Source organism: Temnothorax nylanderi, unplaced genomic scaffold (genome assembly GCF_030848795.1).
Source record: "Temnothorax nylanderi isolate EJ_2023f unplaced genomic scaffold, tnyl_v1.0 TNYL_tig0011_pilon, whole genome shotgun sequence".
Classification (NCBI taxonomy): domain Eukaryota; kingdom Metazoa; phylum Arthropoda; class Insecta; order Hymenoptera; family Formicidae; genus Temnothorax; species Temnothorax nylanderi.
Window position 1 is genome coordinate 1,057,553 of NW_027249073.1, and position 25,245 is coordinate 1,082,797.

At 38.1% G+C, this 25,245-nt stretch overlaps 1 protein-coding gene across 1 annotated transcript; it reads left to right on the forward strand.

The window, feature by feature from the left end:
* On the forward strand, positions 1 to 22,750 carry LOC139767746 (trehalose transporter 1-like protein). The gene is given in 13 exon segments (XM_071697353.1): positions 1 to 110; positions 18,026 to 18,185; positions 18,567 to 18,603; positions 18,606 to 18,701; positions 19,980 to 20,436; positions 21,005 to 21,254; positions 21,750 to 21,956; positions 22,048 to 22,128; positions 22,130 to 22,241; positions 22,505 to 22,581; positions 22,583 to 22,649; positions 22,652 to 22,695; positions 22,697 to 22,750. Coding segments are annotated over 13 exon segments (1,752 nt in total).
* The last annotated feature ends 2,495 nt before the right edge of the window (positions 22,751 to 25,245 follow it).

Below are 25,245 nucleotides of genomic sequence, written 5' to 3' on the forward strand. Positions count from 1 at the left end.
ATGGGGTTGAGGATAATAGCATGGATCGGATCAGGAGATTACAGTTCCTGCGTCTGCGACAATGCGCCCGAGGACACAAGGTGTCTCACGGACGATTTGACGGTAGCATTGTGATGCGAATTAGTTCGCAACGATGAGCAGGAACGGACCGAAGATTTTTGCCGAAAGAATATTTTGGATCCCCTATCGTGAATTTAATTTTCGAGGAAAGAGACTGTAATTTTCTATCTCCTTTGAAAATTATTCTTCCGCAAAGAATAATTTTCTTCTTTACTTCATCGATCATCAAAGATAACCGGATCGTTCCCTGCGGGGAAGTAAAGAAGCTACATTTTGCAAATATATTGAGTATGTAAAAAAAAAGCAGACATTGTTATTAAAATAAACTTTCTTTTGCATTGTAGATGCTGGTTATCATCTACGTAAAATAGAACGCATAATAAAAGTGCCTTGTTTAATAAGAACCAAATATTTATATATTAATTTAATAAATTAATAATAATTTAAATAATCGCGTAACAAAAGCTACTTCACGCTATCGATATAAGCATCCTTAATTTTAATTAAATCCAGGGACTCGGACCGGACCGAAACCGAAACCGAAAACCATACTGTAACTGGTATTCTTGTCGGACCGGAACCGTAAACCGTAAGGAAATTTTATAAAGCCTATAGAATCGAAATCGAAACCGGTACCGTTAAGTCATTGTATCTCCTAAAAAATTAAGACCAGAAAATGAAAACATATAGAAAACAATGAAGAAATGACGTCTACGTCGAAATATCATCATTTATTATATATTATTAATTATTATACATATTTTATACAATCCGTATAAATTAAAATAAAAAAAAAACGTGTACGTAATGTAAAATAAAAACATATGTATCAAAAATTAAGAGTACTAATATAATTACATATCCACACACGCAGTATGCATATGTAAACAATTTAATTTAATAAAAATTTCAAGAAAATTTTAATGAACCGGAACCGGAAAATAAACTAATTTGCGCAATACCGGTACTTTTGTTAGCTAGAAAGCCGAAATCGAAACCGAAACCTTTATTAAGTTTCTTAATATATTCGAAGCAATATAAGATTTTACCTCCCGCGTGCCACACACTCTCGGCGATGTAAATACCAGTTACACGTCGAAAAGCGACCATGAAGAGGAGAATCGACGAACCTCGATGCGTCGACAGTAATACCGACGGAATCCCGCGGGAGCGTTTAACGCGTTCGAAAATGACCCCGCGGAGGCAGACGGGGGGAGCTGAGACGGTGGACGGGGGGGTACAAAGGGTTAGAGAGCCGGCTCGTCGAGGGCGATAAAAAATTTATTCGACGATCCGTCGGCGCCGCGCCGCCGCCGCCACCGCTGTCGCCGCGTCGTTGGCGTCGCGAACGGAGAAAAACGAAGACGAGGTGAAATGGAGAAGAAGGGGGTGAAGATCAAAGTAGCAATACATCGCAAAGAGGGAGTCGGACGGAGGACGACGGGACAGGAAAGGAACGGACGTGAAAATAGTAATTGCTAGATTATCGAAAATTATCTGTCGTCGACGTTGCTCAACGATAAAGCCATAACTACACTTTCGATTTGAATTTTGTTCCCAGCGGTTTGGACTTCAAAGATGAAATAGGAAATTCCTATTGAAAGATAAGAGAATCATCACCAGCAAAAAAAATAACCAAAATTATAATTAATACATGCAATAACTGTTTAACATATATTTTATTAAATTTTTATTTATTTTTAAAATTGTTGCATGCAATATTACTATGCATCTAATGCAGGGACCTGGACCGGACCGGAACCGAAACCGAAAACCGTACCGTAACCGGTATTTTTGTCGGACCGGAACTGTAAACCGTATGGAAATTTTATAAAGCCTATAGGACCGGAAACCGGTTAAAAAAAGATAATTTTGTACGGATACCAAAGAGATGGCAAAGAGCCGGGCGTAATCGGGCAACAAGAGGAAGGGGAAGAGGAGGGATAAAAATGTATACGCAAACCGTTTATTTATAACACGCGCACGCGCACGCACACACGCACACACGCCACGCACACGCACACGCACCACGCGCGCGCGTTGAAGGTGCCGGCGCCGGCGATGCGGTAGATAGTAGTATTGGTGGTAGTGGTGACGGTGCCTGAGTTACGAGACACCGGCAAGACAGTCGAGAGTAGCTGACTGGACCATTGTTACAACAACCTTACTAAAAATATCAGAATAATCGTTGAATCGTTATTAACATATTTAACCGGTAATGTGTTTCTTTGTTCGAATTTTGAGCGGAAGCCAATGGACCGATTTTATACAATACGTAGTGCGAGTTATTCGTTGCGTGAGCGCATATTTACATATCATGCGTAACAATATATAGCGAGTTTAACCGACGATAGCCAACGGCGAGCAGTAGCGTCTACCGAGATATTCGAAAATTGTACGATTAAACCTCCGAAAGTGCCTGCAGGCAAGACTCAAAATACCAACGGCGGACGTTATATTCCACGGATGCGCATTCCTGCAGCTTCTGCAGCTGCCTCTCTCACGGTGCTCCCGCGGAAAACTCCGGGGCACAATTGCGGAATTCGTCCCCCTTCCCCTTCCTACTGTACGCCTATTGAAAACGGGATTAAATGCTAATCACGACAGTACGCACTACGTATAAAATCGGTCCATTGGCTTCCGCTCAAAATTCGAACAAAGAAACACATTACCGGTTAAATATGTTAATAACGATTCAACGATTATTCTGATATTTTTAGTAAGGTTGTTCGTGTCTCGCAATAATTTGGCATAAAAATCTTACCCACGAAAAGTCTCAGAATCTGAGTCAATTTTACAACAAGCGATTCAAAACTTGATCCAAATCGTCGCAATCAGCGCCGCATGTTGCTCGCTCGCGCTTCGGAAAGCAAAATAAAAAAGAAAACACGTCTGAAAAGCGTATAGCTGGAAGAAAAATGGACCTACTATTACCTTACAATAAAGCGCATGCAAAGCCGCTACTGTCACGTACGAACGCAATCGATGGCAATCTACAGTACCCGTAATATGTCAAGCGTACGTGTTGCAAGCTGTGTAAAAAATGACGTTAATCGTTGACACGCGGAAAATCGCGGAGCCCCAACAACGTCTTCCTTCGCGGAGATCGTCGAATTTAACGCCGGCGATATATTCGTCGCCACGGGAAACAAAGTCGTGCCTTCCGCAAAATACCACGGCGCACTTTAGCGGCTTTAATTCGAGATACGATACACTCCTCCAACGTCGTGCGGCTTACGCCTCGCGCGCTGGCGTACATACGCGCGTAGGTACGTGTTACGTACGTGCGTTCTCGCCTTCGCGTGTGTGCGCGCACGTGTGCTCGCATGCAACCACGTAAGGCCTTCTTGTTCCGTGACGAGCGACGTCGACGATGTCGCGTTTCCGACAAGCACGAGCAACATGCGTGCCTACGCAAGATTAGCGGAATGAGCCTGCACACACCGCGGTAATGCCGTAATGCAATCGCTCGGGCCTCGACGCGCCGATGACGGTCGGACTTCCCAAAGAGAGGAAGAGAGAGAGAGTCGCGCGGGCCTTATTAGTCGCACTTAATTATTATCTTCGGCAGTATGTAGCGAGGAACGAGACAGAAAAAAATAAGGAAGGAAAAAAAATAAGGAAGCCGACTGACAACCCGCGGCTCGGGATGAATCGTCGAAGAGCGAAAATTAAATTGCGTTTCAAGACGCGTGAGACGCGTGGTTGAAACCAAGGCTAGAAACGAGTTAACGAAACGGTCAAGAGCTATCATGAGAGCGTAATTTAGAAAACGTTTCGACTCACTCTGATTTATTCTGAACTAATTAAGCGCTCACCGATTTTTATGACGAGATAAAAGAAGCAAATACAGATTCCAACGTTCACGTTTCTTAGTTATGGTCTAATTGTCCTTACTATTATATAAAGGGGAAAAATTTATTTGTTCCATTGTTCTAATCTTAGAAACTATTGAATCAATTTCAAAATTTGTTAAACTGGTGGATAGCTTATATCTTCCTGAGTAACATAGGCTATGTGCCATTGTGCTACAACCCAATTAAAAAAAATTTTAAAAGCTTACAAAGTAAGCTATAAGAATTTACAATAAAAAATGAGGATCCAAATTGTAATAACAAATAAAGTTGTTTAAACATATCGGATACAGTGGCACGTCCTATTAAATTTTTTAAGCCTCAAAGTCATGTTAAACTACTGGACGAGAATTCACTATTACACGCACAATGCAAGATCAAGGTGAGAAGCAAAATGCTAAACGAGTTTTAAGGCGGAGTCCACGCCTTATTGAGAAGAAAATGAAATGATCGAGATGGAAAAACAAACGGAAAAAAAACCATTAGTTGATGATAACCAAGTGGGCTTAAATAAATCTGATACATGTTTAGACATCACACAACTCGAAAAAGTTGTAAACGCCAAACTTGCACGGGGCGATGAAAAAAAAAACGAAAAAAGACCATTAGTTAATAACCAAGTGGGCGTAGAAAAATTCGACAAGTATTTGGACATTACTCATCTACAGAGTTTAAAACAGAGTCGGGTTTTAAACAAGCACACAAGTTAGGCATATTGCAGCCTTAAAATCAGACAAAAAGGTTTTTCGCACCGAGTTAAAGAAACACCCTCATCGAGATATAATTTATTTCTAATTGAAATATTTCTAACTCAGAATATATTTTGACACGATATTTTAGGAACGAAGAAATTTGAAGTAAATTTTTCGACTTATGAATGAATTAAATTTGGAAATATATTTTTTTTCCAGCTATAATCTTAATTATTTAAAGTTCGAAAAGTCGATATTACTTTATTACTTGTTTTCCTCTTTGATCGATGAAATGTTTCCTATCGCTTCCAGAGACGATAAGATCAAGATTTGCGGAATCGCTACGATTAATAATCACGCGTACATTTCGTAACGCTGCGCGCTGTTACGCAACGTTGTACATAAATAAACGACAAACTGAGATAGAATAGACTATGTTGCAGGTTGCATATAGGATAATATTGTAAAATAAACAGGGACCCGGACCGAACCGGAACCGAAACCGAAAACCGTAAAGTAACCGGTATTTTTGTCGCACCGGAACCGTAAACCGTATTAAAATTTATAAAAACCTATAGGACCGGATTCGAAACCGGTACCGTTAAAAATCATTATATCTTCAAAAAAATTAAGACCAGAAAATGAAACATAGAAAACAATGAAGAAATGACATCTACGTCGAAATATCATCATTTATTACAATATATTATTAATTATTATACATAATTTTATACAATCCGTATAAATTTATATAAAAAATAAAACATGTGTATATAATGTAAAATAAAAACATGTATCAACAATTAAGATTTACAATTTATAAGTACATATTCACGCAGTATGCATATGTAAACCATTTAATTTAATAAAAATTTCAAGGAAATTTTAATGAACCGAAACCGGAAAAAAAACTGTAACTTGTGCAATACCAGTACTTTTGTTAGCTAGAAAACCGAAATCGAAACCGAAACCTTTATTAAATTGTTTGATTATCTCTCACAGCTTTCTTTCAGAAAACTATATTTCGTCACTTGATTTCTAACTTTATCACGCGTTGGAAACTGAGGAGGATCCTGTTCGCGGCTCTGAACCGACGAGCTTAAATCCCACGTATTTATTGTGCATCGGCAATATTAATGACGTGCGCGCGATATTAGCCGTTCGACGAAGAATTACTCGCGGGAAAATTAATACGCTTTTGAAACTGAAATCAGATCGACGCGCGAAAACAAAGGGCATAATCGTAAATATGCAAATACACACTTATGCACGCGTATCGACCGTGCAAATGCATTACGTTATTATTTACGTTCGCGCACGCGAGTTCGGGTATCGCACCGCGCCGTTATCCACGAGCGCGGATATACAAGAGCGGAATTAAGCGCCGCAATAAAAATCATAGGCCACGCGATTTATCTATGACGGCGGCGACTGCCGTTAAGTGCTTCCAGCAGAGACGAACGTTACGATTGCGTAACGGCCGGTGTTCCTCCGGCGCTCTTACGCAACGGCAAAAAATTATGCAATGTTCCAGGTTCCAGCGAAAAGTCTGCGCTCGCAACTGCGAAGACGCACTTCGCGCGTGAGCGAGCGAGCGGACGAGCGACCGCGCGATTATATTGTCTATGGAATAACACACGTAGTCGCCACGCTCAAATCACTTTGACATTCGCTTGTTTGCATATCGAATGGAAAGCGACGATTTGTTGGAAGTGTGTGATGGGATAGAACACTAGCTTCTCGATAATGCTCACTTATTGGAAAAAGCATAAAGAAAGAAGAACAATTTTACGTTTTATATGTGTCTTTTTACTAATTAATTCTTTCAATCTTTTATTTTTGCTATTTAAAACTATTTTAAAAGTATGAAAAGATGATATTATAAATGAATGAATATCAATGTTCCAAGACGTTGATATTTATTCATTTCAAATGAAATTTCAAAAAAGAGAAAAAGATGATGAAAATTTAAAAAGTCTTATTCAACAGCCGAGCCATTCGATATATTATCTTGCACAAATATCATAATGTGTTCATAAAAGCAGACTCTTCAGAGAAGTTAAAAGTTTCTTAATTTCTGTGGAGAAAACTAAATAATGCATATACCGTTCCTGTTTTATAAATAATAGATAAGTATAATAAAATCTAGAGAATATCGCGAATTATAACAATCAAGTAAGATAAAACATTCGAAATCTGTTTGAATTTCATGTTAATGGGTTAATTACGACAGTCCATGATGATCGCCAGCGAATTTTCGTGTTTGCCGTCTCAATGAGGCCATAAAAAATGTATTCACGCCGCTCTCGCGAAACTAGGACTCCCGTCGTGCGTCAAATTATTCAAGGTGCTCCGCATGAGGACCGACAACGGAGAAACTATTTTCATACTCCAATAGCTGCATAATTGTATCCGTTCGAGTGCGCGATTCGGTGTCGGTTCAAGAACTGATTCGAGCGGGTTAAGGCTAGGAATGGCAACGTACAACATTACTATCGATACTTTGCTTTCGATATTGAATGTTATTGACATTGTTTCTTTGTACATACTAGTAATAAAGAGGTAACGGGACATTTAAAATAATATTCATTACTTTGCCCTCGTTTTTAATAACTTGTGTTAATATTAACTTTTACAAAGTATATTTATTATTATTGATGGCACGCTCGTCAAGCCTGAGGAAGAAGCTCAGAATTATGAAGCGAAACTAGCGAGGTGGATAAGATCTGATAGAGCGGCGAAGAAATTAATCGCCACGACCGCGACGCTTGAATCAAAACCACTGCAATTGATAATGAATTGCGTTACAGCAAGAGACATGTGGCAAAAATTGCACAGTGTCTTTGATATGAAATCAGATGAGAGCCTGTCTCTAATTCAGAAAGAGTTCTTCGTATTCCGTTGGGATTCTGCAGGAAACGTGGCGCAGCATGTATCGAAACTCGAACAAATGGCGAGTAAAATGAAGGCACTTGAAGGTGGAGAGATACCTTCGTCCATGCTTATCACAAGGATTCTTTCAACGCAGCCGCCAAAATTCAATCATTTCCACAGTGCACGAGATTCAACGACCCGATGCAAAACGGACAGTCGAGAATTTGACGGCGAGACTCACGACTGAAGAATTACGCATGCAGAAAAGAGACGAAACAACGAATCGACAGTGGCAGTGGCTCTGCTTTCTAAGATGAATCTACAGGCCAATTCCACGAAGAAACATGCTTCAGAAAAAAAAAACTCGTTCGAACGGAAAAAGGAAAGACGGCTGCTTTACATGTGGCAAAAAAATCATATCGAAGGGAGAGCGCAAGAAGAGCGAAGAAACATTACTCCGGGTAATGCCGGGAATTCAAAACATTTTCAAGTGCATAGTATATAGCAGGGACCCGGACCGGGCCGGAACCGAAACCGATAACGAAAACCGTACCGTAACCGTAAACCGTACGGAAATTTTATAAAGCCTATAGGATCGGAATCGAAACCGGTACCATTAAAAGTCATTATATCTTCAAAAAAAAATTAAGACCAGAAGATGAAAACATAGCAAACAATGAAGAAATGACATCTACGTCGAAATGTCATCATTTATTATAATATATTATTATTATACATATTTTATACAATCCGTATAAATTAAAATAAAAAATAAAAACATGTGTACGTAATGTAAAATATAAACATATGTATCGAAAATTAAGAGTACTAATATAATTACATATCCACACACGCAGTATGCATATGTAAACAATTTGATTTGATAAAAATTTAAAGAAAATTTTAATGAACCAAAAACCGGAAAAAACCGTAATTTGTGCAATACCGGTACTTTGTTAGCTAGAAAACCAAAATCGAAACCGAAACCTTTATTAAAGATAACATTACCGGAGGGCCAGCTCACGTCCGCGCGGTTGTTTCATATACGAAATTAACCGGCGCTAACTAATTCACCCGTGGGGAGGGAAGGGAAAGTCCGTTTCTTTCAAGACGATAACCGCCGGACACGGGCGGCAGTGTATTAATACGGAACGACTTTTAGATATAACTCACCGGCCGATGCGTCGTCGCCGCACCCTGCTCCTCTTTTTCCGCTCCTCCTCGCTGTTCCTGGTTACTCCCGGCGGCTTCCCCTCGCCTCCGATGATAGTGAAACGATCACAGACCTTGGGTAACGTCACTTCAGAAAGTTTCAATGATGAATATGATACGTTTCGCGGGGAACGAGTTCACTTTCGAAATCCGCCATATGCAACGACGCGATCGAGCGGATCGACGCCGACGCGGTGACGAATGCAGATGCTCGCTCTCGCTCAAGTAATTCGGCACTCGCGACATCCATTTATACGCGAAACTCACTCTCGACGGTTAAAAAGACGCGAGAAACGCGTAACGGGCGCAATTCGGGCTCGCGCTAATGCGTCGTGACCGACACGAGCGAATAGTTCAAAGAGAAGATGGCGCGCCTCGAACGTTCTCGACGCGAGCGCGTTCTGCAAGTTTTCGAACGCCGAGAAGCCCGTCGCGACGTTAAACACAACTCGTTGAAACACATCTCGCGTTCGCCCCACGCGTAAACAAACTTCGTGGATCCGCCGTAGGTATACGCGACGACGCGAAATTCACTTTCGATGAGCAAAGAGACGCGGATCTGCTAGCTCACTCGCGCTGCGCGAAACGTTTTTCAGGTCCGCCATATGTAATGGACTCGATGGAAAATTTCGACGCCGAAAGACACTGATCGCGATCGAGCGGATCGTTGAACGGCACCGAGATAATCGTCCGTCGATCGATTCGGCACACTTACACTATTGATTCACACGCGAGACTTCTTTTCGATCGACGAAAAGCGCGAGAAACGCGGAGGGGCGAGCGACGCGACGCGACGCGAACTTGCGCTAACGCGTTGCACGAAATACGAATACCGCCGGGAGAAAGCCGCGGCTCCCGGGCAACTCGAGCGGTGGGGATGGAGGGGGGATAGGCTGAGCGGACGCCGCGGCCGCCTGGCGCGGTGTGTTCGATATACCTGGGCGGTTGAGGCAACCTATCCCCGCTCCATCCCCCCCTACTCATGTTACAGAGAAGCCGCGGCCCACGCTCCTTCCGAGAAAACGTTCGCGAAAACAACTCACCTACGGGCAAACGGAAATTTTCGAAATTCTCTGTACGCAATAACGATAGATACGTTATTGCGACGCGAGATTCACTCTCGGCTGGGAGACTGATATTTCATGCGTCGTACGACAAGCTTTGTCGAGCGTACTGATTGGCTACGAGAAATCCTCTATCTTGTAGATAGCCAATCGATAGATACGCCTGACAGAGGTTGTACAATAAATGAAATATCAGCCTTTGTTAAATCCACTGTATTTTACGACAAATCAATCAATTCGACGGCACTTGCGAACGTCGAGAAACGCGTTAATCGTACAGAAAGGCGGAAAAAAAAATACACATTATCTCGAGACGAGCCCGGGGCTATCAAGAGACAATCTCCGCGACTCTCCGATTCACCCACGCGTGAAACGGAAATTTTCAAAGTCCGATATACGCAACGACGGTTATTCCGAAATACGCTTGCGTTAAATGATACTAAAACTTGAAATCCGATGTGTTCTATGCGATAAATTAATTAATTCCACGCCACTTACGAACATTGAGAAACGCGTTAATAGTCGATCGTACGGATTTACATGCATATGTACCGAGAAGTTCGCCCCGTCGCTCGATTCCGGCACTCCCGACACTCCCGACACTCGTTCGCACGCACGATTCACGATTCGAGGGTTTAGAGAACGCGAGAAACGCGGAGCGGGCTGTAAACAGTGTGAACGCAGTCTCGAATTCGCACATTTCGCACTAATACTGACCGCGACTATGCCAATAGGAAAAATTTGGAAAGAGTGGGGGAGTGGGTGAGGTACGTACGCCGCGGTCGCGCGTCTTCCAGGAAAAGCCGAGCGGCCCGAGCGGCGAGCCCAAAAAAACGTAAACAACGTCGCCTAGAAGAGTTCCGTGAAGTTGGCACCCGACTTTAACAAAATGAATTTTTAAAAAAAGGAAATTGTAGCATTTTCGTTGTAGTTGTTTGTAGTAACAATGATTTCGTTTGTAGTTTTATCGATTTTGCAAAAACAAAGATTTTTAAAAATCACTCTTGCCTAAAATTGAGATATTTGAAATTCGCTTGCGCCATGTGTTTTAGAATCGTTTGTAGTTGTTTGTAGTAACAATGATTTCGTTTGTAGTTTTATCGATTTTGCAAAAACAAAGATTTTTAAAAATCACTCTTGCCTAAAATTGAGATATTTGAAAATCGCTTGCGCCATGTGTTTTAGAATCGTTTGTAGTTGTTTGTAGTAACAATAATTTCGTTTGTAGTTTTATCCATTTGGAAATAACGAAAAATTAAAAAAATCACTCTTACTCAAAATTGAGATATTTGAAATTCGTTCGCGCCATGTGTTTTAGAATCGTTTGTAGTTGTTTGTAGTAACAATAATTTCGTTTGTAGTTGAATAATATAAAAGTTACAACGTATTTGCAATATAAAAATAACGTATCTTTCTCAATTTTAAAGATATCTCGAATCCGCTTGCGCTATGTGTTTTAGAATCCTTTGTAGTTGTTTGTAGTAACAATAATATCGTTTGTAGTTTTATCCATAAAAAAAACAAATATTTAAAAAAATTACTCTTACCCTAAATTGAGATATCTCACATCAAAATATTTTTCGTGTACTTCTTAATGTATCCAAACGTTTTCCGAAGAGTTCTGTTCATAAACATTTGTCTATTTTTCAAATAAATATCGGAAATCGGCTAGCGTGTCTCACTCATGTAGTCGTAAATGCGGCAATAAAAATCATTTAAAAATTAAATAATTCTAATCGGCAGAACTATTTGGAAAACGTTAGGACACATTCAGAACTACACGAGAAATATTTTAGAACACCCAGAATTTCAGAAATCGGCCAGCGTCTCATTTGTTCTTCGAAAAACGTTTGTTCGGATACATTCAGAACTATACGAGAATTATTTTAGAACTCAGAATGTAGAATATAGAGTCTAGGGCTCTGATTTTATTCCGTTTTTCGAATAAACGTTTAAACGCGAAACGTTTATCCATTTACATTTTCTTCCAGAAGAACGTTTACTTGTAAAAAACGTCTACACGTTTAAACGTTTAGTAAACGTTTACTAAACGTTTAACCGTTTATCTTAACATTTAAATGTATATTAGAGTCTGGTAAACGTTTAAACGTTTATCAGAGAGAGACCCTAGATTTAAAACATGTGTATTCGGAAAAACGTTTCTAATAAACGGATATGTTAATTAAACGTTTAATAGCGAGCTCAAATATAGACCAGCGTCCCCGTAAAGATTTTTTTAGGGGATAAAAATTATTTGTTTCGTTGTATTTCGTTTGTAGTTGAATAATTTAAAAGTTGCAATGTATTTGTAATAAACAAATTACGTATCTTTGTCAATTTTAAAGATATCTCGAATCCGCTTGCGCCATGTGTTTTAGAATCGTTTGTAGTTGTTTGTAGTAACAACAATTTCGTTTGTAGTGGAATAATTTAAAAGTTACAATGTATTTGTAATAAACAAATAACGTATCTCTGTCAATTTTAAAGATATCTCGAATCCGTTTGCGCCATGTTTTTTAGAATCGTTTGTAGTTGTTTGTAGTAACAATAATTTCGTTTGTAGTTTTATCCATTTTGCAAAAACAAAAATTTTTAAAAATCACTCTTCCCCAAAATTTAGATATTTGAAATTCGTTCGCGCCATGTGTTTTACAATCGTTTGTAGTTGTTTGTAGTAACAATAATTTCGTTTGTAGTTTTATCCATTTCGAAATAACGAAAAATTTTAAAAATCACTCTTACTCAAAATTGAGATATTTGAAATTCGCTCGCGCCATGTGTTTTAGAATCGTTTGTAGTTGTTTGTAGTAACAACAATATCGTTTGTAGTTGAATAATTTAAAAGTTGCCATGTATTTGTAATAAACAAATTACGTATCTTTGTCAATTTTAAAGATATCTCGAATCCGCTTGCGCCATGTGTTTTAGAATCGTTTGTAGTTGTTTGTAGTAACAACAATTTCGTTTGTAGTGGAATAATTTAAAAGTTACAATGTATTTGTAATAAACAAATAACGTATCTCTGTCAATTTTAAAGATATCTCGAATCCGTTTGCGCCATGTTTTTTAGAATCGTTTGTAGTTGTTTGTAGTAACAATAATTTCGTTTGTAGTTTTATCCATTTTGCAAAAACAAAAATTTTTTAAAAATCACTCTTCCCCAAAATTTAGATATTTGAAATTCGTTCGCGCCATGTGTTTTACAATCGTTTGTAGTTGTTTGTAGTAACAATAATTTCGTTTGTAGTTTTATCCATTTCGAAATAACGAAAAATTTTAAAAATCACTCTTACTCAAAATTGAGATATTTGAAATTCGCTCGCGCCATGTGTTTTAGAATCGTTTGTAGTTGTTTGTAGTAACAACAATATCGTTTGTAGTTGAATAATTTAAAAGTTGCCATGTATTTGTAATAAACAAATTACGTATCTTTGTCAATTTTAAAGATATCTCGAATCCGCTTGCGCCATGTGTTTTAGAATCGTTTGTAGTTGTTTGTAGTAACAACAATTTCGTTTGTAGTGGAATAATTTAAAAGTTACAATGTATTTGTAATAAACAAATAACGTATTTCTGTCAATTTTAAAGATATCTCGAATCCGTTTGCGCCATGTTTTTTAGAATCGTTTGTAGTTGTTTGTAGTAACAATAATTTCGTTTGTAGTTTTATCCATTTTGCAAAAACAAAAATTTTTAAAAATCACTCTTCCCCAAAATTTAGATATTTGAAATTCGTTCGCGCCATGTGTTTTACAATCGTTTGTAGTTGTTTGTAGTAACAATAATTTCGTTTGTAGTTTTATCCATTTCGAAATAACGAAAAATTTTAAAAATCACTCTTACTCAAAATTGAGATATTTGAAATTCGCTCGCGCCATGTGTTTTAGAATCGTTTGTAGTTGTTTGTAGTAACAACAATATCGTTTGTAGTTGAATAATTTAAAAGTTGCCATGTATTTGTAATAAACAAATAACGTATCTCTGTCAATTTTAAAGATATCTCGAATCCGTTTGCGCCATGTTTTTTAGAATCGTTTGTAGTTGTTTGTAGTAACAATAATTTCGTTTGTAGTTTTATCCATTTTGCAAAAACAAAAATTTTTAAAAATCACTCTTCCCCAAAATTTAGATATTTGAAATTCGTTCGCGCCATGTGTTTTACAATCGTTTGTAGTTGTTTGTAGTAACAATAATTTCGTTTGTAGTTTTATCCATTTCGAAATAACGAAAAATTTTAAAAATCACTCTTACTCAAAATTGAGATATTTGAAATTCGCTTGCGCCATGTGTTTTAGAATCGTTTGTAGTTGTTTGTAGTAACAACAATATCGTTTGTAGTTGAATAATTTAAAAGTTGCCATGTATTTGTAATAAACAAATTACGTATCTTTGTCAATTTTAAAGATATCTCGAATCCGCTTGCGCCATGTGTTTTAGAATCGTTTGTAGTTGTTTGTAGTAACAACAATTTCGTTTGTAGTGGAATAATTTAAAAGTTACAATGTATTTGTAATAAACAAATAACGTATCTCTGTCAATTTTAAAGATATCTCGAATCCGTTTGCGCCATGTTTTTTAGAATCGTTTGTAGTTGTTTGTAGTAACAATAATTTCGTTTGTAGTTTTATCCATTTTGCAAAAACAAAAATTTTTAAAAATCACTCTTCCCCAAAATTTAGATATTTGAAATTCGTTCGCGCCATGTGTTTTACAATCGTTTGTAGTTGTTTGTAGTAACAATAATTTCGTTTGTAGTTTTATCCATTTCGAAATAACGAAAAATTTTAAAAATCACTCTTACTCAAAATTGAGATATTTGAAATTCGCTCGCGCCATGTGTTTTAGAATCGTTTGTAGTTGTTTGTAGTAACAACAATATCGTTTGTAGTTGAATAATTTAAAAGTTGCCATGTATTTGTAATAAACAAATTACGTATCTTTGTCAATTTTAAAGATATCTCGAATCCGCTTGCGCCATGTGTTTTAGAATCGTTTGTAGTTGTCTGACAAGCGGATTCGAGATATCTTTAAAATTGACAAAGATACGTAATTTGTTTATTACAAATACATTGCAACTTTTAAATTATTCAACTACAAACGATATTGTTGTTACTACAAACAACTACAAACGATTCTAAAACACATGGCGCGAGCGAATTTCAAATATCTCAATTTTGAGTAAGAGTGATTTTTAAAATTTTTCGTTATTTCGAAATGGATAAAACTACAAACGAAATTATTGTTACTACAAACAACTACAAACGATTGTAAAACACATGGCGCGAACGAATTTCAAATATCTAAATTTTGGGGAAGAGTGATTTTTAAAAATTTTTGTTTTTGCAAAATGGATAAAACTACAAACGAAATTATTGTTACTACAAACAACTACAAACGATTCTAAAAAACATGGCGCAAGCGGATTCGAGATATCTTTAAATTTGACAGAGATACGTTATTTGTTATTACAAATACATTGTAACTTTTAAATTATTCCACTACAAACGAAATTGTTGTTACTACAAACAACTACAAACGATTCTAAAACACATGGCGCAAGCGGATTCGAGATATCTTTAAAATTGACAAAGATACGTAATTTGTTTATTACAAATACATTGCAACTTTTAAATTATTCAACTACAAACGATATTGTTGTTACTACAAACAACTACAAACGATTCTAAAACACATGGCGCGAGCGAATTTCAAATATCTCAATTTTGAGTAAGTGTTTTTAAAAATTTTTCGTTATTTCGAAATGGATAAAACTACAAACGAAATTATTGTTACTACAAACAACTACAAACGATTGTAAAACACATGGCGCGAACGAATTTCAAATATCTAAATTTTGGGGAAGAGTGATTTTTAAAAATTTTTGTTTTTGCAAAATGGATAAAACTACAAACGAAATTATTGTTACTACAAACAACTACAAACGATTCTAAAAAACATGGCGCAAACGGATTCGAGATATCTTTAAAATTGACAGAGATACGTTATTTGTTTATTACAAATACATTGTAACTTTTAAATTATTCCACTACAAACGAAATTGTTGTTACTACAAACAACTACAAACGATTCTAAAACACATGGCGCAAGCGGATTCGAGATATCTTTAAAATTGACAAAGATACGTAATTTGTTTATTACAAATACATTGCAACTTTTAAATTATTCAACTACAAACGAAATACAACGAAACAAATAATTTTTATCCCCTAAAAAAATCTTTACGGGGACGCTGGTCTATATTTGAGCTCGCTATTAAACGTTTAATTAACATATCCGTTTATTAGAAACGTTTTTCCGAATACACATGTTTTAAATCTAGGGTCTCTCTCTGATAAACGTTTAAACGTTTACCAGACTCTAATATACATTTAAATGTTAAGATAAACGGTTAAACGTTTAGTAAACGTTTACTAAACGTTTAAACGTGTAGACGTTTTTTACAAGTAAACGTTCTTCTGGAAGAAAATGTAAATGGATAAACGTTTCGCGTTTAAACGTTTATTCGAAAAACGGAATAAAATCAGAGCCCTAGACTCTATATTCTACATTCTGAGTTCTAAAATAATTCTCGTATAGTTCTGAATGTATCCGAACAAACGTTTTTCGAAGAACAAATGAGACGCTGGCCGATTTCTGAAATTCTGGGTGTTCTAAAATATTTCTCGTGTAGTTCTGAATGTGTCCTAACGTTTTCCAAATAGTTCTGCCGATTAGAATTATTTAATTTTTAAATGATTTTTATTGCCGCATTTACGACTACATGAGTGAGACACGCTAGCCGATTTCCGATATTTATTTGAAAAATAGACAAATGTTTATGAACAGAACTCTTCGGAAAACGTTTGGATACATTAAGAAGTACACGAAAAATATTTTGATGTGAGATATCTCAATTTAGGGTAAGAGTAATTTTTTTAAATATTTGTTTTTTTATGGATAAAACTACAAACGATATTATTGTTACTACAAACAACTACAAAGGATTCTAAAACACATAGCGCAAGCGGATTCGAGATATCTTTAAAATTGAGAAAGATACGTTATTTTTATATTGCAAATACGTTGTAACTTTTATATTATTCAACTACAAACGAAATTATTGTTACTACAAACAACTACAAACGATTCTAAAACACATGGCGCGAACGAATTTCAAATATCTCAATTTTGAGTAAGAGTGATTTTTTTAATTTTTCGTTATTTCCAAATGGATAAAACTACAAACGAAATTATTGTTACTACAAACAACTACAAACGATTCTAAAACACATGGCGCAAGCGATTTTCAAATATCTCAATTTTAGGCAAGAGTGATTTTTAAAAATCTTTGTTTTTGCAAAATCGATAAAACTACAAACGAAATCATTGTTACTACAAACAACTACAAACGATTCTAAAACACATGGCGCAAGCGAATTTCAAATATCTCAATTTTAGGCAAGAGTGATTTTTAAAAATCTTTGTTTTTGCAAAATCGATAAAACTACAAACGAAATCATTGTTACTACAAACAACTACAACGAAAATGCTACAATTTCCTTTTTTTAAAAATTCATTTTGTTAAAGTCGGGTGCCAACTTCACGGAAACTAACAACCTCGGCAAGCAAGCGGCCAAGCGGCAATAATCCGACACGGCTTGCGAGCGACGTTTTTTAAGCTGCGCGTTCAATTTCTCCCTACGAAATAATATAGATAAATGGAAACTGTTTTTTCGGCGCGGCGACGAGGGCGACGGGCAGGAAAGCGAAACGTATATGATTCGCGGCTAATATCAGCGTGCCGGTATGCCGCTCTCGCGCGATTGTAACGCGAAATTCATACGCCGCGCGCCGTGTTTTAACATTATGCAAAAATCAGTTAATCCGTTTTGAATACATTAAAGCGTTATTTCGACCCAGACTGCACGCGGTCTAATTACATCGGTCGAAATTCATTTGAGGATTACGCATCGCTGTCGCGGCGGATTGCGTTTTGACATACGAACTCGCGAGAAACCCAAACACCCGGCGCGGGCGCGGCGAGGATCGGCGTTATAAATTTTATGGACTACAGCCGCGGTTTAAATGAATACAGGCGAGAGGCGATACGCGTCGCGCCGTCACTTAAATGGCACGTCAACGCATGCACGTGACAAACGGCTGCCGTAAATTGCAACTCGGTCTTGAAAAAGGCGCGAGTCGCAGTAAAAAGACAAGAGTAAAAACTCGCGCCGGTACGACGTTATTTTCTCGCACGGTTTATTTGAAGATCGATTGATGACGTCCCGTTGTGTTTCAGCGTGGAGCGGGAGGCGTCGAAGAACATCGAAGAGAACGAGCGAGAGTGCTTCAAAGATGCGATTGTTTCGAGCCGGAGCCTCAACAAAGGTTTCGTCGAGCCGACGAATATTAGAAATGCCATCCGAGAGGTACCAATTATCGGCGTTATCTCATCACGGATAATTATTTCTTCTTACTTTAGGGCGGTAGCATGTTTTCCATGCGGAAAATGCTCTCCGAAGGCTGTGTCCTTCTAATTGTTGCGAAAGTGCAGTAAATTACGTTAGTCTCACATTTTTTGCATGTGATTAATAATTTATTTTAAAAAATGATAAGATCTCTTGAGAGCAATTTTTCAAAAATTTAGAGAAATTATAGTGAAAGATATTCAGATAAAAAATTCGTTTGAAAGAGAAAGTGTTCTTGTTTGCTCATGTTTCCGGAGCTTGAGAGGATCGTAGAAAAGTAGCGAGCCAAGGCGAAATGTTCATTTCGCGGAAGCTGTGCACGTCGCTTTTGAACCTTCGCAGATCGCTGCTTGCATCGTCGCTGCGTCTTTCCACATAGCGGTGGCTTCACCATGGCGTATTCAGCGACTCTCATTCCTCATCTGGAGAAGGAAGACGCGAAGTTGCATGCCACGAAGGAGCAAACTTCCTGGATAGGTGAGGTAGCACAAATATGTGGCGTATATGCGCGGCAATAAATACGAAGGCGATAACAGCGAAAGACATCGCATTATTCCGTGAAAGAGATTACGCGCGTAATATCAATTATACGAATTACGATAACTACCCTGGTCGTCCCCTTCCGTGAATAATATATTCATTAGTACTCGAAACGATGACGACGCGAAATAATCTATTGTTATGTAACGTTATCGTAAAAATGTATATACAATATATACATATTTATCGTAAAATAGAGTATTGAAATACAGCGTCAGATCATTACTGATATCTCGTTGACAGTTAGCTATCTTTCCTATCGATCAAGTATCGTCACGAGAGTAGACGTATTACGTAAAAGTTGTTGCAATTATCGGAAGAAAACCGTACGTGCGCGCCGTGCGTGTCTGTTGCCTGATCGATCATTGTGCTCTGATTAAATTCGCGTTACGCAAGCTCAATCTATTGCCCATCGGCATTGCAATCTTCTCGCGACAACGGAAGATTGTTTTCTTACTATAGATAAACTTTCAATCTAGAATGCCGATGATCGTAGTCGACAATTTTAATCGAGGTCTCTTATGTTATTCGAATATGTAATTTTATTGAATCGGATGTAAATAATTAAAAATGGCTCTACGATCGACGACTAGTCGGGGAAAATACAGGTAATTTTCATAAATGGTCGCCTGGGGTGATTTTTATACCTCAGTATCGAAAAAAATCAAATTCATATCACAGTAATTTTACGTATTTCTTTCGTTTTTTAAATATTTTTTTGGTTTCTCCTTTATACTTTTTTTTAGAAAATGTTGAGTAATCTATATATACATATTGTCCTCAAGTACTAATAAATTATAAACAATCAAAAGTATGCAATGTGTAATTAATAACAATAACTTTTAATTGGGTTACCCCAGGTAACCATTATGAAAAAAAAATCAGGCGCCCGTTCTCGGGTTAATTAGTTCTGTATTATTGAAAAACGTGAAAATCGAGACACACATTCGTATAAAATTGAGCATTTAGTTCCAAGGAATCCTTAAAAAAACAACAACATAAACTCTACCCCTGCATCTACATGCATTTCTTTTATTGTGTGAGCATGTTACTCCAACTTCGTGAAACTCAAGTACCGTGTTGTTCGACAGTTATCTTATATTCTCTTTACGGTGTAAAAATACGCTGGAGCTAATAAAGCGAGATATAACGAGAATAGGTTGGAATTAAGGATAACAATAAGTAAAATAAATAAGACGATCCTGTTACTTTCAGCCAGTTTGGCCGTGGTGAGTGCGCCGATTGGCGCGTTATTAGGGGGCTTCCTGATGGAGACGTTCGGTCGATTGAGAACCCTGCAGATCGGCGCGATTCCTTCCGTAATCGGTTGGATCCTCATCGCCACGTCGATAAATATACCAATGTTGCTGGTGGGTCGTTTGTTAACCGGATTAGCGACCGCCCTGGCGACCTCGCCAGCGATCGTCTACATCACCGAGGTAGCCAGGCCGGAGCTGCGCGGCTCCTTGATCTCGTTCGGGCCGACGCTCGCGTCTTTCGGCATGGTGTTGTGTTATCTGAAGGGTGCTTACTTACCATGGGAACTCGTCGCCTGGCTCAGCCTCATCTACTCGGTCGGGCCCATCGTGCTGGTGCAGCTGTTTGTGCCAGAGTCGCCCGTTTGGCTCGTCTCGAAGGGCCGCATCGACGACGCCAAGAAGTCTCTGGAATGGTAAATCCAATCTGGTTAATTAAATGACAACATTTTTACTGTAGACATATATAGACGGAGCATAAGCTCAGCGGGGGAGACAGATTCGCGGTAAGGGGGACATACCTATATTCGGCTATCAAACGAAGACAGAGCGATGCTGGTGTGCACTACTGCACTGTGCACCCGAGTGAAGCCTGTGAAGCAGTGAATTTTCCGAACACAGCCTAGCGCTGATGTGAGCCGAACGCAGTCGAAAATGACCGAAGGCCTGGATATTCTGACTCTTTCCCGCTAAATCTTACACACCCGGACACCCCTCGCCTATAGTGGCACCTTATCCACCTTATGCTCCGTCTATATATATATGTCTATGATTCTTACAGATTACAGACCTTAAATAGCAAAACTGACAATTACTAATGATCACTCTCGCTTCTCATTTGAGAAAACCAATAGGATTTACTGATTAACTTAAATGCTCTTTGAAATTAATTTTTAAGGCCTTCTAAGACTCTGTAATGTTCTCGATTTTCCTATTCTTAATATACGGGTAAATAATTGACAACTCTAATGTCGTTCGTAATAGGCTTTACAAGAACGAGACATCGGAGAGCAAGACATCGGTGGCCGAGGCGCAATTTATCAATATTATGAAGGAGAACGAAATTAAATTGAACGAGCAACGGCGGAGCAAACACAGCAGCGCGTCCAATAAATGGCGGGGATTTCTCAAGCCGACCGGATGGAAACCCATGTCGATACTCTTCCTGCTTTTCACGTTTCAACAGTTCTCCGGAATTTACATCACGCTGTTCTACGCAGTGACTTGGTTTCAAGTAATAAAAAAATACCTGTTTATATATCCAATAAATTTATATATTATATATCTTGCTCTCTCGTATTTTGCAAATTGTTAAAGTAAATATAAGAGGCAAGTAAGAGCCAACGCCGACGAAATGTGTGAAGCGAAATTATATAATACAATAAGGTACATCTGTTAAAACTACGATTACAAACGTTTCGGTCTTAGTTTAGACCCTCTTCAGTGTATATAAAATTATGAGATGCAGTACAACGTTTGTAATCGTAGTTTTAAAAGATTTACTTTACTGTATTACTTATATAATTTTGCTTCACCATCAGCATTGGTTCTTATTTATCTCTTGTATATTCTTGAGAGTCTTATTTTTTGTATAGTTTGTAAATTGTATTCAATCGTGATTTAAATACACGTAGTGATATTTAAATTTATTTATTAATGATCGATTTGTATAAACTGGTAGTGGATACAGTAAGACTATAATAGGTATCGAATTTTTTACAATTTTCAGGAAGTAGGTGCGGGGGTGGATGAATACATAGCGTCGATTTTGGTGGGCCTGACGCGTTTCCTGTGCTCCATGGTGAACACTTGGCTGCTGAGGCGATACAAGAGACGACCGTTGTGCATAATATCGTCCTTCGGGATGGCTGTGTGCATGATCGTCTCCGGTTACTTCACGCTGAACATCAAGAACGGCGATCGCAGCGGGTATTGGGTGGTTTTCGAGGATTATATCCCTCGTATGATTTTGTGAAATTTAATTTTTAAAGACCCGCACAAGAGAAAATGCGACGTGATGTTCGCAGGTACCGGTGGCGTGTCTGTTACTTTACGTGTGCACGTCGATGATCGGGATGCTGACTATTCCGTGGACCATGACGGCGGAATTTGTTCCCGACCGAAATCCGCGGAATCGCCCATTCCATCAGCTATTCCATGGCGAATCTGCTCATGTTCGCCGCGTTGCAAAGCTACAGAAGCTTGCAGACTTTTCTGGGAGGTACGATATTCGAAATATTTATATTTTGTTAATTATCATACCGTGATACATATCTTATCTGTCTCTTTCATATTCCAATTACTTTCGTATACCTTATATTTCTATTTTGTATGCAATTATTTTTTTATTTTTTTTTTTAAATCTAATCTGAATGCTTTTACTTTTTACTCATTATATAAAAATCCAAACGACAAAAATTTATATAAATCTTGTATTTCAAAACAATTTGACAAACTTGATTAAGGAAATTCTTTTGTTTCAAGGTTCATATGCGGTGCAATGGTTCTTCGCTGGCGTTTCTGTAGGAGCAGCTATTTTCGTGTGGCTACTGCTGCCGGAGGACGCACGGGAAGAAGCTGTCGGAGATCGAGGAGTACTTTCACAACAATTTTCTGGCCTTGGGAGCGAAAAGAAGGACAGAAGGCGACGAGCCGCGAGAAGGGCTCAGCAAAACGCGAAAATCGCCGGCGACCGAGCCACTCAATCCAAAAACTGTACAGAATGTTTAAGCTCTCTTTCTCTTCTCTCTCTTTATTTTCCTCTTTTTTCTTTTATTGCGATCCGCGATCCGCGAATTTTGTATAAATGCAGAGTTTGAGTTGTTTCCGGAAAATAGTGACGGAGAAATATTAGATACCCAAATCACGCACTTAGTCTCAACTCTTACACGACAAATTGCTAATAACTACGTGCGTTGAACCGCACGCTCGAGATATACTTAGCTATGCAAAATGTCATTTTGATACTAATGATATAATTAATAAATTAATTCGTACAACTTTAAATTAATTCGTTCGAATTTATTTGAATCGCATCCGGCGGAAAAACCGAGGGAATATCGGAAGAGTGCACAACTTTTTACGAACGGGATGATAAATGAAATGCGAAGAAATGAAGGGCGAAGCTAAATCTCAGCTACGAATATAACGTCGCGTCTCGTTGCTTTCATTTATTCTCACTTATTGTTGAATAATTCAAAGTTGATCTAAACACTCACGCGCGACACGCATTGCCATTATCGTAGAATGTGGATGATAAGGGGTGAGCGTAAAATATTTCTCCGATGTTCCGGCTTCTCGCTGGATTAGAGCTGATAAAAACCCGTCGAGATATATTATAATGTAACGTTATTACGTAATGAGAGAGAAAGAGAGGAAGATAATAATTAAAAAAAGAAACGCAAGATTTGTGCGTTTCACAAAGAATCGCGCTCCGCGCGAGAACGTCCAAGCATAGTGCCTCCAATTTTTCTTTCAAGAATTTCGCGTGAGGATTATCGTTACAGTATTATGATGCCGATCTGATGTCGCGTAGATTATTATCGTAGAATCGATCGCGATAAGGGTTCTCCGCTTTTTTTTATCTGTCGCTCGATTTCGCCGTAGTTTTACTTCAACGGGGCTTCGAGAAATGATGAAACAATTTACAAACATTAACATGGACGATTTTCAAATCGTCTAGCTATAGCAAATTGAATATTTACGTAACACATGTACAGCGGGGTAAATTATGCACCGCTGAACCTTTATTTATTTTTCTCTGCGAAAAATCTAAAGTATATATAGCGATGCCTGATAAATTTTCTGATTGAACTTCCTTCCTGATTCCTTCTCAAGGAATGGAGTTTCGCGAACTCGCTGCGATCGAGTGGATTTATTAAGCGGATAATCCGTTCGCGTGTGGCGCCGTTTACTTAGGACAGATACTTAGATCATTCAAGAGATATTTAGTTTAGCGTCATTAAGAACCATTTAGACGGAGCGAGACATTGTTCGAAAACCACTCGCAATGGTGATCGCAAGACGTTGCAGAATTCAAAACATTCATATTCCATTCCATTCACTAATATCGCGCAGGACGAATTTCAACGAAAAACAGCGACATGGATATAATCACGTTTGTCACTTACGTCTCAACAATCAGATATGTAATTAAAAAATACATTGTAATTTAATTAAATTTGTAATCAAATAATTCAATAAATTATTACGTGAATCTGATGGCTTTACACGATTTGCAAGATCGTTCCGTCTAAATAGACTTTAAAGGAGAAAATCGTCGAGTAAAACCCGATGAACGGCACTCGTCGATATACCGGAAGACCGGCGAGCCGAACTTTTTATTTTTATACGTTAAAATACGATATGCCATACACGAATGTGATAAGCTACAACAAAAGACGAATCTCCCACGATTTTCGGCTCGCGCTTGGCAACTTGGTGCCGTTCACCGGTGCTTTGCAGGACAAATTTCATCTCCGACGATGACCGGTTTCATCGCGATTATAGACGATATTCATAGTCCGATCTTCTCTGCGAGTCTATGAATAAAGTCCCATGTTGGTCACCGTTCAACCGATCGTTCCGGTAGGAAGAAACGAAGGAATCGATGAAGCCAAGCTCGATGCAACCGGCCATCAACGAATTTACTTTTATCACATGTGATACTGTTTTCTCACTTCTTGTTTTTCTTATTTCCCGCGAAATGAACGAGTTTTTAATGAATACCCAATTATCCATAGTGAAATACTTTCTGGTATTCGTTTGCGACTCGAAAGATCTATCTGTGAATTTACCTATATCTTTTCACAGCGAAAAATTCTTATTCAAAGATCGTGTTGCACGAGTTTCCAAAAGTTGGCGAGATGTGCTATCAATGTCGCAAAAACGCGTGAATTTAGAACAAAGAGATTTTCTCCTCGTTCTGCCGCTCTTCTTCGTGTATATTCGTTTATACGTGGTGATATTTAGGTCGATGTACATCGTATCGTTATATGAGCTTCTACTACAATAACACGATGCCATTGTTTATATTGAACAGTTAATAAAGCGTTTGTAATACAAAGCACTTGGCCTAATTTGATTACGACCTCACAAAGGATGAAATCGCTTAATAAATATCGCACTTGCGCTAATTCTTCACAATAAGGTTTCGATAAAAAAAATGCGGGATTTATTAAAAAGACCGGGTTGGGACCAAACGTTTATTTTCTCAGGAGACTTTT